The following is a 16,017-nucleotide window of genomic DNA, read 5'->3' as shown; positions in this document are numbered from 1 at the left end:
GACAGAGAGAGATCCATGTGACCATATGAAGCCAAACGAGAGCGAGATGACAAGGGCGGTCATGGACCCACCCAACCCACCATCCGACACATGGACGGTCGAGATTATTCCTCTCCACCAAATACAGCCGAAGCTCCTCGACGTAGGCCACCGTATTGGGGAGCACTCGTTCCCACCGATGTAGCTTGTGGCATCACATGCAGCGGCTTAACGGTGAGCGCACCATGCCGGCCCCGCTTAACGGTGGGTCTCGGTGCCAACCTTGTCTTCGCAGAAGCTTTTACTGCCAAGTGTTTGATGCTATGTCTGATACGTATGGTCCAAGTCATGGCTACGAAGAGGAGGAAGACAAGGAAGGCGATGGCGGCGGTTGCGATGGCCGGTTCAAAGCGGGAGTTCAGGAGTTCTTTGAGGGAGGCTTGCCCTGGGTTCTACGCAAAAGCGGGAGAGCTAATTAGCCGATAAGGTTAGATCCACCTCGAGGAGGAGCTTTCGGTTCTGTTTGACGTCAAAGTAGGAGCAATCAAGGGTAGACAACCCACATGAGCCCATCTCCGTGGACCACCTCACTGTCATCACCTTCGACCTGCTGCTGCTGCTGCGGATCATTAGGCCACCGAGAGAGGTAACGCAGACTCGGACATGAGAAAACAACGTCAAGCTGCAGGATACAGGATGAGGAACAGATGCAGCAAAAGTGATAGACAAGGACCTGGATCGTTTGGGTAGACGCTCTCCTTCCTTCCAGGAGATGGGAGTTGCAGGCATGGTACATGAGATCTACCAGTAAATGTAGTCTTCGTTTAAGTACAAGCTCCCCATACATCCACTATCATGTGCTCCGGAACAAATAGTAAAGTTCGACTGGAAACTTGAACTCCACATACAGTCAAACGTTTGGCAAGTTTGAAGAGAATCGATTCATGTTCCTCGAACGATCTGGAGAAACCAAGGCTCGCAGGACGTGAAAGAGAGATGGTGCTGATTCAAGGCTTGCATGGCCCGCGGAGCATATACCAAATGTGACGATAGCCTCTGCATGTGGTCATACAACAAGACACCAAAACCACCTGGCTTTCTGCGACGAAGGTAATTAATACCTGACAAGATTTACAGATAAATTTGTCATGTGTGCTATCTCATGAAAACAACACGTGAATGACATTTAAGGGCGAATGTATTCCTGAGATTCCCGGGGAAGACTTGAATCCAAAGGCTCCATTTCCTGGTTCTCGATGTGCACGGTTGCCGAAACAATGTATAACAGTGGCAGCAGTTGTGTCCCACGTTAGATTGCATGTGCATGTCACTGTCAACCAGAAACCGGCGATCTGCATTGTTTTCCTCACTTATTTTGTTTGTGTTCCGTCCGGTAGAGCAGGAATTAATACGTGTAACCCCACGCCCCTGCCGATGTCCGTCATCGTCGCTGCGGCTGAGAACGAAGGAAGCTTAAGACGTTTGAAGCGAGCTCTCATGCGCTCATGCTGTTCGCTTCACTGTTTGAAGCCCGCAACCGCAATGGAAGACAGCACGAAGAATAAGACGTTTGACATTCTTAATTTCTTTTCCTGCTGCAGTCTGGATGGTTCAGCCAACGATCGGCGTGAGCTCGGGAGTCAATCCACAAGGTGTGGAGCATCTCGTGACGGAACGTTGATGCCGCCGCCGACGGGCCCCGCCGAGGGATTGTGCGGTGGGCGTGTCTCCGTCGGGGGAGATTTGGAGCCATGTGTCCACGGACGCCTACTTCCTACGTGCCGCGTGGGTGTCGTCAGCAGTGCCGTGGCAAAAGCGGGGTCCACGAGGTAACGACGTGTTGGTTGTCTCGTCGCCGTAAGTAGTCATTTCTCGCCGTTGGATGGAGCATCAACGATGTCTCCATCGATGAGATGGACGGTGCGTTACGGAAACTCCTACAGCCGTCGGATTAAGGCGACGTGGACAGAGGATAAGGTGGGGACCGCAGGATGGGTGGAGATATTTTACCACTACTGAACTGATGCCGACGCGGTGGAGGAGGCGGGGGACTCTCTCGGACACCCACACGGCAGGAGGAGGCGGCGGCGGCGTTGTTCTCGTCGGTAGCTCCATTTCCTTCCCTTCTTTCCCTTTTGAGAGTTCCAACAGAAGGCGGACATGAGGTTCTCCTTCGGGTTTCTAATAGGCGTTCGAATAACGAGGTGGCGACGGCGTCTCAGCCGTATCACCAGTGAGAGCCGTGAGTTGAGGAGGACGACGATGTGGGTGCGAGATGGGCAAGCGAGTGATTTGTCATCTCTCGCCTCCACAACCTATTGATGACAAAGCTGAGGCATCGATCGTGACCCTTATTTGGACTCACATTGCCGCTATTTTGTTGTGTGTGTGTGTATATATATATATATATATATATATATATGTATATATATATATATGTATATATGTATATGTATATGTATATACATTCATATATATATATATATGTATATATATATATATATAAAAGGAGCGAATAAACTCTTCCGAAAGATGAAAGAGAAAAGAAGAATCACCGGAGGGAAGAAGGGGAAGTGAAAGAGAGGGTCAAAATGAAGTGGTCCAAAGAAGCCTCGCCTGGGACTTTGGCTGCAGGGAGGGAGTACGCAGTGCTGCAGGAATTCACGGTAAACTACCAGCAGCAGCACCGATTCTGGGTGCTGAATTATTGGCAGGAAATGGGAAGAGGGAGGGGGGTGGGGGACACCGCCATGTGCGTCTACCCAATGGCCCCTTTGAGCTCCGTGCACTCTCCTCTCGTTCCTCCTCCTGCTGCTGCTGCTGCTGCCATGGCGGATTCGAGGCCATTGTCCGGAGGTGACGAGGACCGAGGCACCTCCCTGTCCTCCGCAAAGATGCATGCACTTCCCCGTCGCAGATGCTCCTCGTCACCTTTTACGTACTGCGCCTGCACCCACTCGGAGCTCTTTCCAATGTTTGGATTCTTCCTCCTTACTTATTGCGTGGATTTAGAATTTAATTTCAGCCTACGCCGCTAACTAAAAGCTTTTGAACTCCGATTCAAAGTATATTAAGAACGTAAAATATCTAATTTATTCTTATGTTCTGGATTGAATGATGTTGATTAAATAACCAAAAATAATATTTTTGAGTCATTCTAATTATAAATATACATTCTCGACTATATTTTAAGGGTTGTGTATGGATAGGAATAGCAATAGTACATGCAAGAGCTCGACTCTGGCCTCTCAGCTTCCCATTGATCATGCTACCAAACCTCTTAGCTTCCTCTCAATCACACCATCAGATCTCTTAGTTTCCTCTTGATTGTGCCACCGATCACCAGCGATATATTACTCTCGATCATGATTTCGAAAGGGGTCGCACACTTAATCACAGTAAACATTAATTTTTGACGATGTGGTTAGACTCTTCGAGCACCCGACGTCGATCCCCATCTTATGTTCATTTTAGGTGTGCCACTACGTTGACAGACGACACACCCTTAATCGTTCTTCCATGATATAACCAACAAAAAGACGTATTCGCTAACTATCGACAAAAATGAATCTTTAACGGTATGAGAAGTTCAAGAGGGGACGAGCAACCGACCACCCTTCGTCGATAAATTAAGTATAAAAGCTAATTCTTGAAATCAGATGAGGGGACTCAACCTAAACTTTTCCGAGTTATGCTAAATCTTCTCCACTTTCTCTACTAACTTTAGTGTACGAGGGATTGGGTTGGAAAATCCTCCGACGCTAACCAATTATACAAGACCCCAACGCATCTTAGGAGCACTTAGGGGCAATGGGGAGCATCATTAGACGAGGCGAAGATACACCTCGGGATGACTCTGAACTTTCTTTTGTATACGAACCGCACCTCGGAAGAATCACAACTGGTCGAGCATCGTGAGCTAATAAAACCTCAAGAGTTTACTTGTCACCCAAGCAATCCGTTTAGTCTTTTGGGATGGGTCTATGCTTTCGAGATTGAACTAAGCTATGTTGACTCTTCGAACAACGAGACTCACGAAACAACATGTATCATCGAGTTTGAGTCATCTTTAACAATAAAATTTCTCCGACGTTGAGTCATGATCGTGTTTTAGTAAGCTGAATAAGAAGAGGTGTGAGAAGTCAACAGGATATGAGTTACGAATGCATGAATCATGCATAGGCAGGCATCCACGAGAAACTCTTCCTCCAACGAGAAAACCCGTTAACATAACCAATGTCATCTTGATGTGCTTGGCATGCATTTATTTGCACGATGGAAAAGAATGACATGCATTTGGATTCAGATATGAGTCACATGAACATGTGCAAAAAGATTCATTGAAATTTTATTGTCACAGTGTATTGTTTTTCTACATAAAAAAAAAGACGTGACATGGGTCTCATCAACATGTGCAAAGTGTTATGTTCCATGATGCTTCTCTTCTTCCGATGTCAGCATCTAAATGAATCGATTCCTTTTGTTTACGCTACTCCAAATATAAATATATATTGACTCCATGAGTTATTTGATGGAAGCGGATTGCCATCAATCAAGTTGTACTCATCCTTTTATTTTGACTACGTGATGAACAACAACAAGCCAAGTCAAGGAAGACGGCATTCTTTCCACCCATGGTCGAGGAAGACCAACCACAACGCTCGAGGCTTCACTCGCCAAAGGCAAAACCCTAAAGCACATCAACGTGAAACGGAACATAGAAGGTCTAGTCGAGATAGAATCGACGAAAAAGAAAGACCGGTGACAAAGAGACATGGGGACGACACAAAAGCAAGATCGATGACGAAGGAGGTGACGACGGACGAACTCATAAGTCATGCCTCCACAAGCAAAAAGTGTGTGTGTGTGTGCTTCACAACATAGATCCATTATTGGGATGAATATTGCTTGACGTACGTTGTTGGGGGCAAAGATATCATGATTGATGCCACTGTTTTGAGGCAATTTTAGCATCACCTCACATGTTGGGGCCACTGACATTTTTGGAAGGTTCATAGCTATGTATACATTTATTTATATACTCCATTGTTTTCCTAATAATTAACCATTGGATATAGGTTATACAATTTTATATGTAAAAAATATATAATTGAAAAAATAAAATTAGATGTGAACATGACAAATGTAATAATAATAATAATAATAATATAGAAACTCTAAGAATACTCAACGAAATTGTAATTATGCATCTGTTCAGAAAGAGTAAGTACTAGGGTGACTCATCTTTGATTTTTTTCTTTTTGAGGTGAATGAATTCTCTTTTTGTATATTTTTTTTTGACAGAGGGGAGATTTTTGGATTTTTTATTATATAAGTATTTTTAATTCTCGAAAAAAAATCCTCTCATTTTTCAATAGAAATGATACAAAGGTTTTAGTAATATAAAGAAAGAAAATATAATATCGGACGGATTCTGTTCATTGTTCACTGTAAAAAGGAGAAAAAAAAGATAAATAATCGAGGGTATTTTAGATGTTTCTAGAAAATTCTAGAAAAAAAATATTTTTTTTTGAAAAATCACTTGAAGAACATTTTAAACTCTAAAAAGTACAATTATTCGAGTTTGACGATTGACTGACTAAGCAAAGGATATTATATTTAATGGCTGCAAATCCTCCGGGCATGAGATGATGCACATCCGTCCGTCCATGAGCATCTCGTGATTAGTGCATTCTCCATCCATGAGCAAAGTCGAAGATGCCGAGGGATAACACCCGTTCGCATCGATGCTCATAATAACACAAAAAAGAGGGCATCTCGTGATTCCACCATATGTGATTATGGCGCACTCACACACACAATTAATTCTTCCTGTCCTCAAAGTGTTTAGCTTCTGAACGACATTAATAATTTTGGTTAATCCATCAATTATATTATATTATATTCAATTATTATTTTTGATTATTAATTGGTCTTCTAAATGACATCAATACCCCATTTAAAAAAAATTAAGGATATTTTATCAGATTTTTTTTTTCGCATTTGAACAAAAATACCCTAAAAAATAATTATCATAAAAAAAAATTAATCTTTTTTATATTACATGATTCTAAGATGATTAACATCACTTTTTTTATTTTTAAAGTACAATAACTAATTATAAAAAAATAATATTTTGATTAAGTCATTTTAGTAAAAGATTGATGATATTTTCATCTAATTAAAAAAAAAACAAATAGAGAGGTAAATAAATATACATGAATTTTTTTATATAATTTCAATTGGAACTATTTATTAGGGTTTCAAAAGGATGATGTGTGATCTGATTAGTTGAGATTTTATGATCTATTTATTTATTAGTACCCAAATTTGCTACGACAATTAGGTTATAATTAATTGATATTTTAAAGTTATTGAATAATTATCAGAAAAGCCCTGTAAAAAATGATGTATAGTATAGAATAGAAATCAAAATGAGGGTTTGGGGACAGTGGAAGACCCTACCATGCTTCAAATCAAAGCCCGAATCTACCCGCTGAGGACCGGAGAACGCGACCACACAGCCAATTCACCTGAATTTGCTATCTTTTGGGGGACAATCTGAAACCCTAACAAGCAAAGGTAACAAAAAAGGGGCGATTTTTATTTTTATTTTTATATATTTATTTATTTATACGATGGATTTTTAGTGGGGAGGCGGGGCGAGGGTTTTCGTAGCGAGGGTATGGTATTTAATGCCCCTGCCTCCGCAGCCTATTGTCTCCGTCGCCACTACTCACTCTCCTTGCTGCGGTGGAGACGCAAAGAAGGAGAAGAAAGCGAGCGAGCGAGCGGGAACGCACGCTTTGGCTGTGTGCCGACTCCTCCCGCGCTGCTTTCGGTTAGCGAGCGCTCGTGTTGTCGCTCGCGTTATTGCGCTTCGCCTCCTCCTCCTCCTTCTTCTTTGGGCCCTGCGGATCCGTTGGTGAAGAGGGAGATGAAGTACGTGCTGGTGACGGGGGGAGTGGTGAGTGGCCTGGGGAAAGGGGTGACGGCCAGCAGTATAGGGGTTGTACTCAAGGCATGCGGCCTCCGCGTTACCTCCATAAAGATCGGTACTTGCCTTCTCTTTCTCCTCAAAATTTCTTCCTTTTGTTGTTCTCTTCTGGGAGGAGGGGGGGGGGGGGAAAGAGAATCTTTTTCTCTCTGTCTGTTTGTAATGAGCATCATCACCGTCGATACCTGCCTCTCTTTTTCCTCAAATTTCCACTATCGTCGTTCCTCTTTGGAAAAAAGTGGGTTTCTTTCTTTTGTGTTTTGCCGGGAAAGAGTACCTTTACCTATCTTGATTTTGCTTTCTGAAATTTGTGGTGTGTGTGATTTTGTCGGCTTCTCTCCCGCGAATGATCAACCTTTTCGTCGGACGGAGGTTTTCTGCGGTGTGATCGTCGTTTACGTTAATCAAGAATGTTTTTGGCCTGTGTTTCCTCGCCTCCTAATTTCCGTTTGACGTGTTCTTTCCGTTATCCGACGGAAGTGAAGCCCTTTCTGTGTTGGAGATGCCATTTTTAGAGTTCCGGGGATTCAGAAAGCGTTATCTGTTGTATGCTTCCACAGGCAATCGTTCCCAACGTTTATGCGTTAGATTTATCCCCCTTTTCCTTCGTCACGATAATAGATACCATTTTTTCGGTTAGCAATTTGGTGCTTATACCACCCCGGTGGCAAGCTTAGACATTCTTGATTGGTTGTTATCTCTGGAATCTTAGCTTTGTATCAACTTGGTTTTGATTTTCTTGCTTTTTTATTTTGTTCTAACCTCAAGTAGTTGGCAATATATCAGTGGACTTTTTTTCCTTCTTTGAAAAAAAAAAATCAATAACAGTGTTACGAAGTAGACAAAATTAAAGAAGGGATCGGCTATGTCTTCTCTATTACCCTTTTGTAAAAGATTTTTGTATCTTCCGTTGTAGCTAGCTACTTTGGGTCAATGGGTTCCACCTTGTGTAACTTTTTCACGCAGTTTGATGTGAGGAACAAAAGCTAGCTTTCATGTGGCTCGCATGTTGCTTATTAGGTTCTTCGACGTTCTTCTTTAATTTCATCTTAAAAGTTCCTTGGTCTAATATCTATCTGTCGAGTAGTTTGTATGGACACTTTATATATGAAGAGCAGTGTTATGAAACTGTTGTTCTTTGCTTCTTTGTTGCTTTTCGTGTCACTTTTATCTCTTTCTATTGACACAGCTGACTTATGCTAGTTGTTTATGATGGAACTTCTACAGACCCTTATCTAAACACTGATGCTGGGACGATGTCGCCTTTCGAGCATGGGGAAGTATTTGTCTTAGATGATGGTGGTGAGGTAAAGAGGCCTTTTGCAAGTTCTCTTATGTCTCGTATGCTTCTTTATTTTTGATATGACGAAAAGACCTCCATTGACCCACCCAGACTGGTTGTCATACATATTGTTAAATGAACATCCAGGCTATCCAAGACATTCTTTGTATCACTATATTTGGAATGAACATTTTTGAGCTTCATGTACTTTCTGGTCTGTAGGTTGATCTGGATCTAGGAAACTACGAGAGATTCCTCGACATCAAGTTAACTCGTGACAATAATATCACAACTGGAAAGATCTATCAGGTACTCGGTCAGTTTTGGCTGTCCTTGCTAATTTATCCTGTTTTGTAGCTGGTTTTTGAAATAAACAAAATTTAATATTAATCCTGATTTTCCTGTATTTTATTTCATTTGCACTTTCTGCATGCCTGATTAATGTACCTGTATTTTTTTCTTATTCTGTCGTGTTTGGTGGCAGTCTGTCATTGATAAGGAAAGGAAGGGGGACTATTTGGGAAAAACAGTTCAGGTATGACTCCTGTTAGAAACATCTTCTGGATCATATATATATATTTTTAATGTTTTTGTAGTAGCCCTGATCGTCGTCTTTATTTCCATTGCAAGGTCGTCCCACACATCACAGATGCCATACAAGAGTGGATTGAACGTGTCGCAGTGATACCTGTGGATGGCGAAGAAGGTCCAGCTGATGTTTGTGTTATTGAATTGGGTGGAACTATAGGTAAAAAGCCTCCAAGGTTATTAAAAAAGGAGAATCAGAACAATTTGTTAGTTGGAACCTTGCTTTGTGAAGAATATTATTTGTGTTCTGTATCATACACTGCTTAGTTTTATAAGTATGCAGTTATGTAGCCTTGATCTATATATGTCATGATTGAAATAAGTGGTGTGTTGATGCAGGCGATATTGAATCAATGCCATTTATCGAAGCTTTGGGTCAATTTTCTTACCGTGTAGGTGAGGATGCAGTGCGAGACTCTTTTAATGATTCCTTTAGCAGCATCATATTTTCTTATGATTTTTACATAGTGTTCTCTTAATGGTTATTATACAGGTCCTGGTAATTTCTGTCTGGTTCACGTCAGTCTTGTACCGGTTTTGAATGTCGTTGGTGAGCAGGTAATTAATGGAGAATAGCTATCGTCCTTATGGTGATAACTAGTTGATCCTTCCTAAATTTAGTTTGGGTGATATATATCTGCCGACTTCTAAGATGCCATTTTTTGCATTTTCTTCTAGAAAACTAAACCAACCCAACATAGTGTACGTGGTCTAAGAGGACTTGGATTGATACCAAATATTCTTGCTTGCCGCAGTGCTAAGGTCTGTTGCCCACTTCCTTCTCCTTTCAGGCTCCTGCTTTCTGTCACTATTTTATGTTAGTCCTGATAGTTTTTTCTTTATCAATGCTTTTTACAGCCACTGGAAGAAAATGTTAAAGAAAAGCTTTCACAGTTTTGTCACGTTCCGGTATTTTGACATTCTTTTTTTGTTCAAACAATGAAGTTCATAACCCTGGTGCTAAGTGAAGCTCTTTTTAAACTTTATGCAGGTATCAAATATCATCACCCTTTATGATGTTACAAATATTTGGCACATTCCTTTACTGTTGAAGGTAGAGTTTCTGTAGTTCTAAAAACAGTGTTATTGATTTTACATTCTGCAAGTCTAAAAGATTCTTTTTGTTGTTTAAATTTGTCTTAAAATTTATTATGCCTTGCAGAAGCAAAGGGCACATGAGGCTCTAATAAAAGTTTTGGATCTTCAAAGGTTTGTATGGTCCACTCAACATGTTTACTTCCGTATTGATAACACAGATTCATGTTATGTTAAGCTGCTAAGGAGCCTTACAAGTTGTGCTCTTGTTGACTTTTTTTTACATATAGAGTTGCCAAGGAACCCATGTTGGACGAGTGGATGAGAAGAGCAGAAATCTACGACACTTTGCAGGATCCTGTTGGTTCCTTATGCTCATATTCTCTTCCTCCAGCAGGTGCTGTGGTTTCATCGACTGCTGAAAGTAATTATCATTCGTTTTTCAGGTTAGGATAGCGATGGTTGGAAAATATACTGGCCTTTCGGATTCTTACCTTTCAGTATTGAAGGTGAAATATTTGCTTCACTTTTTGAGTACCTATTTGTTTCCATTTTATTCTGGACATGTTAAGGAATGGTAGTAGTTGATCTGTTTTTACTTAATCAAAATTTTAACTTTTTTACTTATCATAAATACTTTTGCTTCACTGATCTCACTCGATCATTACATGTATTGAGTATTTTGTCACAAGATCACCAATCAATTTGCATAATCTTGTGAATCAATGAGTATGTTAATACTGATGCATTTAGTTTCCCGATAAGTGTACTTCTCTATGTAGACATTTAGTTATAAGTGATCAGCTTGCGAACCTTTCGTCAGGCGCTTCTGCATGCTTCTGTTGCTTGCCGTAGGAAACTGGTAGTCGACTGGATAGCAGCCACAGACCTTGAGGAAAATACAGAAATAGAGGTTTGCTTTTAATTTTTTCCCATCTTTTTGCCTGTTATGTTTTTCCTTTTGGTTGGCTTTTCTATGCTAAAGATCTGATTATTTGCTTTTTATACAGGCACCTGAAGTTCATAAAAGATCATGGGATCTATTGAAGGTAAGTAACAACGTTACGTTTCTTGAACTTTTAAAATTCATGTGCATCAACGGCTTCTAGTTATATTTGATGTAGCAAGGTTTTTGTTGTTTATGTTTAGTCATCTTGACAATAGTTCAGTTTAGGCTGCAGATGGTGTACTAGTCCCTGGAGGTTTCGGAGACAGAGGGGTGAAAGGAAAAATTCTTGCTTCTAAATATGCCCGTGAAAACCAAGTGCCATATCTTGGCATTTGTCTTGGAATGCAGATTGCCATCATCGAATTTGCTCGTTCAGTTTTGAACTTACCGCACGCAAACAGTACAGAGTTTGACCCTGATACAACAACCCCATGTGTTATTTTTATGCCCGAGGTAAGTTATTATGCCAGTATTATGTTGTTTATAGAAACCTTCTGTTGCCTTATACATTTTGAGTGCCATACAAAGGGATCGAAAACTCATATGGGAGGTACAATGAGACTTGGATCAAGGAGGACGTATTTTGATGTTTCCAGCTGCAAAGCTGCAAAATTGTAAGCGCAGAGATTCTTCTTGAACCTGTGCCTTTTTTACAATTTTCTACTATAAGGTTTTTGTTGTTTTTACGGATGATAATTTATAACTTTCCTAATTTTTTTTATCAGGTACGGCAATGTCAGTTATGTCGATGAACGACATCGACACAGATATGAGGTCAGTTCAGTTATATGCTTATATTACGAAATTTCAGTAGCTCTGGATGCCAATTTTGATAATTATTTGTGGAATGTTTTTTCTTTGACAATGCTGTATTGTTACTTTTGTAGGTAAATCCACATATGGTCCCAGAATTTGAAAAGGCTGGTCTTGCTTTCGTCGGTAAAGACGAAACAAGAAAGCGAATGGAGGTATGCATTTAATAGTTATTTTAAGTTTTATGATGTGTAGTTTATCTTGGTGATATTTGGCATTTTACTAATTGATGTAGATAATCGAGCTGCCTAGTCATCCATATTTTATTGGTGCCCAATTTCATCCAGAGTTCAAATCTAGACCTGGAAAACCATCTGCACTTTTCTTAGGTAATGCCTGTCTCATATATCTATTTTCTTTTGGCCTACTTTGCTTGTGATCTTCATTATATTTTCTGAATTTATGCATGGAGCGTATGTGCTGCCTATGATAACTTGTCTATAGTCTTGTGATTGGTGCTGATAAGAATGTCATTGACCACTTCCATACTGTTGTTGTCATTTATCACATGAAGATGCGTAGTCTTGTTGTTGTCACCGTCACTGTCACTGTCACAACATCTTTATTATATATTAAAGTTTGAACTGGTGGGATGTTGATGCATGTTTTTTTGGACTTACATGAGTTTACCTTGTCATTTAGCAAACAGCTGCATGAATCATGAACTAAGTAACTATGGATGGACCAAAACCTACAGTTTGCCTCACGGACAAGCCCTTTTCTGTGAGCAGTATGAGTTTATTTTTTTCTCATTGTCAAAGGGATGGTAACCATGGCGGTTTCCTCATAGACTGTAGCTATATAGATTCTTGGATCTATTGCATAATAGCTGAACTCTTAATCATATACCTTTGAAGAAAACCTTCCTTGTTCTTTCCATAATAACATTTTAGTTTTCTCGGCCAGAATTGTAGAACAGAAACAGCATTTTCGTATCTAAGAAATTATTAAAGTGCAACTCCTACAAATTGTTTTACAGGGCTCATAGCAGCCTCATGTGGGCAGCTGGACACTTTACTGAGAGCTCCTATTCACCATAGCAACTTAGTTCCAAGACACATCTCAACCAATGGTTCACACATCACAAGCAATGGTTCTGTGCCAACAAAATCTTTCCAGAATGGGAATCTGAAGAAGCACACCAAGAGCCTGGCCAATGGAAACTTCCACTCTAACGGCAACGGCGTGCTCCCATCACACTGAAGCCAATCAACATGGGTATCGTGCTGCTTTCGTGGTTGTCCGGTTTTGGCCACATTAGTTTTTTGTTCTTTCCTAGCTTAAATTAGTCTCTGCGGTCGATCAAGAAACGAAAAGGTCTGCAGTTCGAGGGATTGGTGATAGGATAAGCGCGGGTATTGTTCCAAGGTTTTAACAGGGAACAGCCTTGTTCTTGCTGCAACCAGGGAGAGTTTGAATGTTCCCTCTTCCTCTATAGAACGAGTTATGTTTGGTCTTTGTTGAAAGGAACCTTGGTATCTTAATTGTACAGTGCTAAGAACTTCTTTTCGTTCCTGATATAATGCTTAAATTTCTGCCGGACACTGTTTGGTGCACTCTCGAGTGTCTCATGCCGTTGTTATCTTGTGCACTGATCAATCATCACAGCTCCTTTATCCATCCATCACTCCGTGATTGGTGTGGCATGTTATGATCATATGTGTGACCTGAAGAGAAACAACAGCGAACCCAATCGGAGCTTGAAGCATCGGATCGGGCTGGTTGAGTCAAATCGGATCCGACGGAGGATCGAGGGTGATTTCGTCATTTGAATGATAACCTATGTTTTTTTTTGCTTACGTCTCTATCGATTACCAAACTTTGTACACTTGTGATGATTGAAAAACATTCGTGGGGGCCGCAAGTGCCGAGTCGCCGTCCGGGTGCAATAAAGGGTTACTCTTCGACACGTAATATTAATTTTTTAGTTTCTTGGGGAGTTGGGAACCAGTTGGGGAAGGAAATCGAATCGGACGTCGGTTGACCAGTAATTTTGACCGGTCTGATCGAATTGAACCGAATAGAACTAAACCGCTCTAATAGATCGATCGGGAGACTCCTGTTCGCTACGTAAACCCTAGCGGCTTGGAGGTAAAAGAGAAGAAGAAGAAGAAGAAGAAGAAGAAGAAGAGAGGAGGGGGCGGCCACGGTAAAGGGGCTTCGATCTCTTTTCCTTGACGAGTAGGTCTCTTTCTTCACTTTCGTGATCTTCGTTTTGTTCCCCCTCTGCTTTCGTTTAGTGTTACTGATCCTGGAGTGCTTTATCTGGCGGTGAACTGAGGAAATGACACAAAGATATAATTTTCACGCAGCTGGAACTGTAATGCATCCATGTATTTATCTGTAAACCCATTTTTTGAAGTCTATACTTCAGTTTTCTGTAAGTTCTTTCGAATTTCTTGAACCGAAGCCTTAGCAGACATAGTCTGTCTTTTCAGGCACAATAGGTTCTTATTCATCCTCACGCATTCTTGAAGTCTGTAACTATATGTAAATCTTGCCAGGCACTGTAGGTTCTTTCTCATCGTAATACAATCATGACTCACTTGTTCTATCTCTGATTTAGAAGAGCACCCATTTTCTTACTCCCAGAAAATTAGTGTTGAAACATATTCAAATCTGTTATTTAAGACTTCTTTCTGGATTAATTCTAGTTAGTATTAGTTAGGCTGATATGGAATGAGCCCTTTTTTGTGAATCAAAGGTCGAATTCCGTTTCTGGTGGAAGGAGAGAGGCATACACTTCTATTGATTTGAAAAATGTCATATGCTACACACGAAATTCTGTCTTATGCGCATTATCTGAGTGGAACTTGTCTTGCATGGTTGGAGAATGACTAGAGACTATGATACCAACACCATATGGATCCTCCGGTTGGAAATTTTGGTTAGAATACATTATACCATTGTTGAGTGCCAAAGAAGTGGTGACTTTATGACCTCAAGTAGGAAGACTAGTCAAGTCAGTAGACATCCATGGTTGGTGAAAGTCTGAAGAATAGGTTGGTGGCAAGTATTACAGCAGTCTTCTCATGGTTTCTCATGCTTGTACATAGTTTATCATTGCTGAGATGCTGCATATTTCAGTGGACTGTTGTTCCAGTTACATGTAATTGAGTAATGGCCAATCTTGGATGATTAAGGTTCATCCTGTTCTAGGGATCAGCTCCTGCTGGCACCTTTAAACTTTCCCATGGGCCAGGCATCAATACTTGAGTACAAATTTTGACCAATCATCAATGCATCTGATAACATATAGTGACTTGTGGGATAAATGTTTGAAAACAGGCTTAGGACACTTCCTGAAGCAGAGATTCTGCTGGTTGTTTTAGTTTAGTCAGGGTACATGAAGAGCAATGAACACAAGATGATATAATTTTTCTCATTTATTGATTTTTTTCTGTATACAAAGGAAGACATATATAGGCTGATTACAACCTATACAACTAAGGAAATTGATTCTATTGATTCTATACAACATTTCATTCTAATTCATTTCCTTTAATATGGGCCCGTTTGATAACGATTGAGAATCCCTTAATTATGATACTAATTCATTTCCTTAATTATGGGATTATAAAATCTCTTAATTATGGAATTTAGAATCCTTCAATCATGGATTTTCTACAGTAATAATGGAGGTGTGAGTAGAGTTCATGTTAGATTTAAGATTTTATGATCAATGTTCCCTAAATGGAGGGAGTTCATTCCGGGATTTTCACTGATCCTAATCAGAAGTGTTCCGGTTCTTCTACCTCACGAGTATCTTGTTCTGCTACATTGAAACCCTTTGCCTCTCTCGCTCGCGATACTTGAAACAATTGTGTAACCACACCTTTGCATCTTTTACATAAGACTAACTATTCGTAATCAATAAGGATTTCAGACTTTTAAGTGGCATTAAGCTGTCATAGGTGTTGATTTTTTTTTAATTACTGCTAACTTCATCTTTGGTGAAGTTCTAGTTTAGTTGAATTGGATGTGCTTAGCTTAAATTGTATAAATCTGAAATCTCTAGTTTTTTTTTTCTAATTCTTTTCTTCTTTGACTATAGATTTCCTTGGACTTTTTTTTTCTTTAAAGTGCTTTGCTTATGCTTATAATATTGTGTTAGCATCAGATGGTGTCTGACTAAGTTATCCTGTAAGTGCTAGTTTATGTGGATTTCTATCTGTAGCTCATTGTATTTGCAAACATCTTCTTAAGAAGCTTGAATTTTATGGCTTCGATAATACTATTATTTTTATTGATTTAGAAAAAGTAATGGTGGTTTAGTATGTGCCTGTTATGAAATACAAGAACATTTATAGCATATGCTCACAAACTCTTGGAGGTGCTTCGTTGATATATACTTAAAGATATCTATCAGGGAAA

At 40.2% G+C, this 16,017-nt stretch overlaps 1 protein-coding gene across 2 annotated transcripts; it reads left to right on the top strand.

Moving 5' to 3' along the window:
* The first annotated feature begins 6,682 nt into the window (after positions 1 to 6,682).
* LOC103978859 (uncharacterized) lies at positions 6,683 to 13,199 on the top strand. Of its 2 annotated transcripts, none has more exons than XM_009394805.3 (21): positions 6,683 to 7,034; positions 8,204 to 8,283; positions 8,481 to 8,567; positions 8,743 to 8,793; positions 8,889 to 9,006; positions 9,186 to 9,242; positions 9,340 to 9,404; positions 9,525 to 9,608; positions 9,705 to 9,755; positions 9,838 to 9,900; positions 10,009 to 10,055; positions 10,172 to 10,241; positions 10,328 to 10,390; positions 10,705 to 10,794; positions 10,892 to 10,930; positions 11,056 to 11,283; positions 11,359 to 11,444; positions 11,556 to 11,604; positions 11,718 to 11,798; positions 11,879 to 11,972; positions 12,623 to 13,199. In XM_009394805.3, the coding sequence occupies exons 1-21, from the start codon at positions 6,917 to 6,919 to the stop codon at positions 12,844 to 12,846; spliced, it is 1,845 nt and encodes a 614-aa protein (XP_009393080.2). In that variant the 5' UTR covers positions 6,683 to 6,916; the 3' UTR covers positions 12,847 to 13,199. The 2 variants fall into 2 exon arrangements, with proteins under 2 accessions (XP_009393080.2, XP_064956914.1); XM_065100842.1 differs by lacking the exon at positions 6,683 to 7,034 and adding an exon at positions 7,353 to 7,559.
* The last annotated feature ends 2,818 nt before the right edge of the window (positions 13,200 to 16,017 follow it).

The sequence above is a fragment of the Musa acuminata genome, chromosome BXJ2-3 (assembly GCF_036884655.1).
Source record: "Musa acuminata AAA Group cultivar baxijiao chromosome BXJ2-3, Cavendish_Baxijiao_AAA, whole genome shotgun sequence".
Classification (NCBI taxonomy): Eukaryota; Viridiplantae; Streptophyta; class Magnoliopsida; order Zingiberales; family Musaceae; genus Musa; species Musa acuminata.
The sequence above is the reverse complement of the archived record's forward strand: the minus strand, read 5'-3'. Positions and strand labels throughout refer to the sequence as shown.

Coding starts and splice junctions, on each gene's coding strand:
- LOC103978859 (XM_009394805.3), top strand. CDS start 6,917: ATGAAGTACGTGCTGGTGACGGGGGGAGTGGTGAGTGGCCTGGGGAAA. Junction 8,794..8,888: donor ATTTGGGAAAAACAGTTCAG/GTATGACTCCTG, acceptor TTCCATTGCAAG/GTCGTCCCACACATCACAGA. Junction 10,795..10,891: donor AGGAAAATACAGAAATAGAG/GTTTGCTTTTAA, acceptor CTTTTTATACAG/GCACCTGAAGTTCATAAAAG.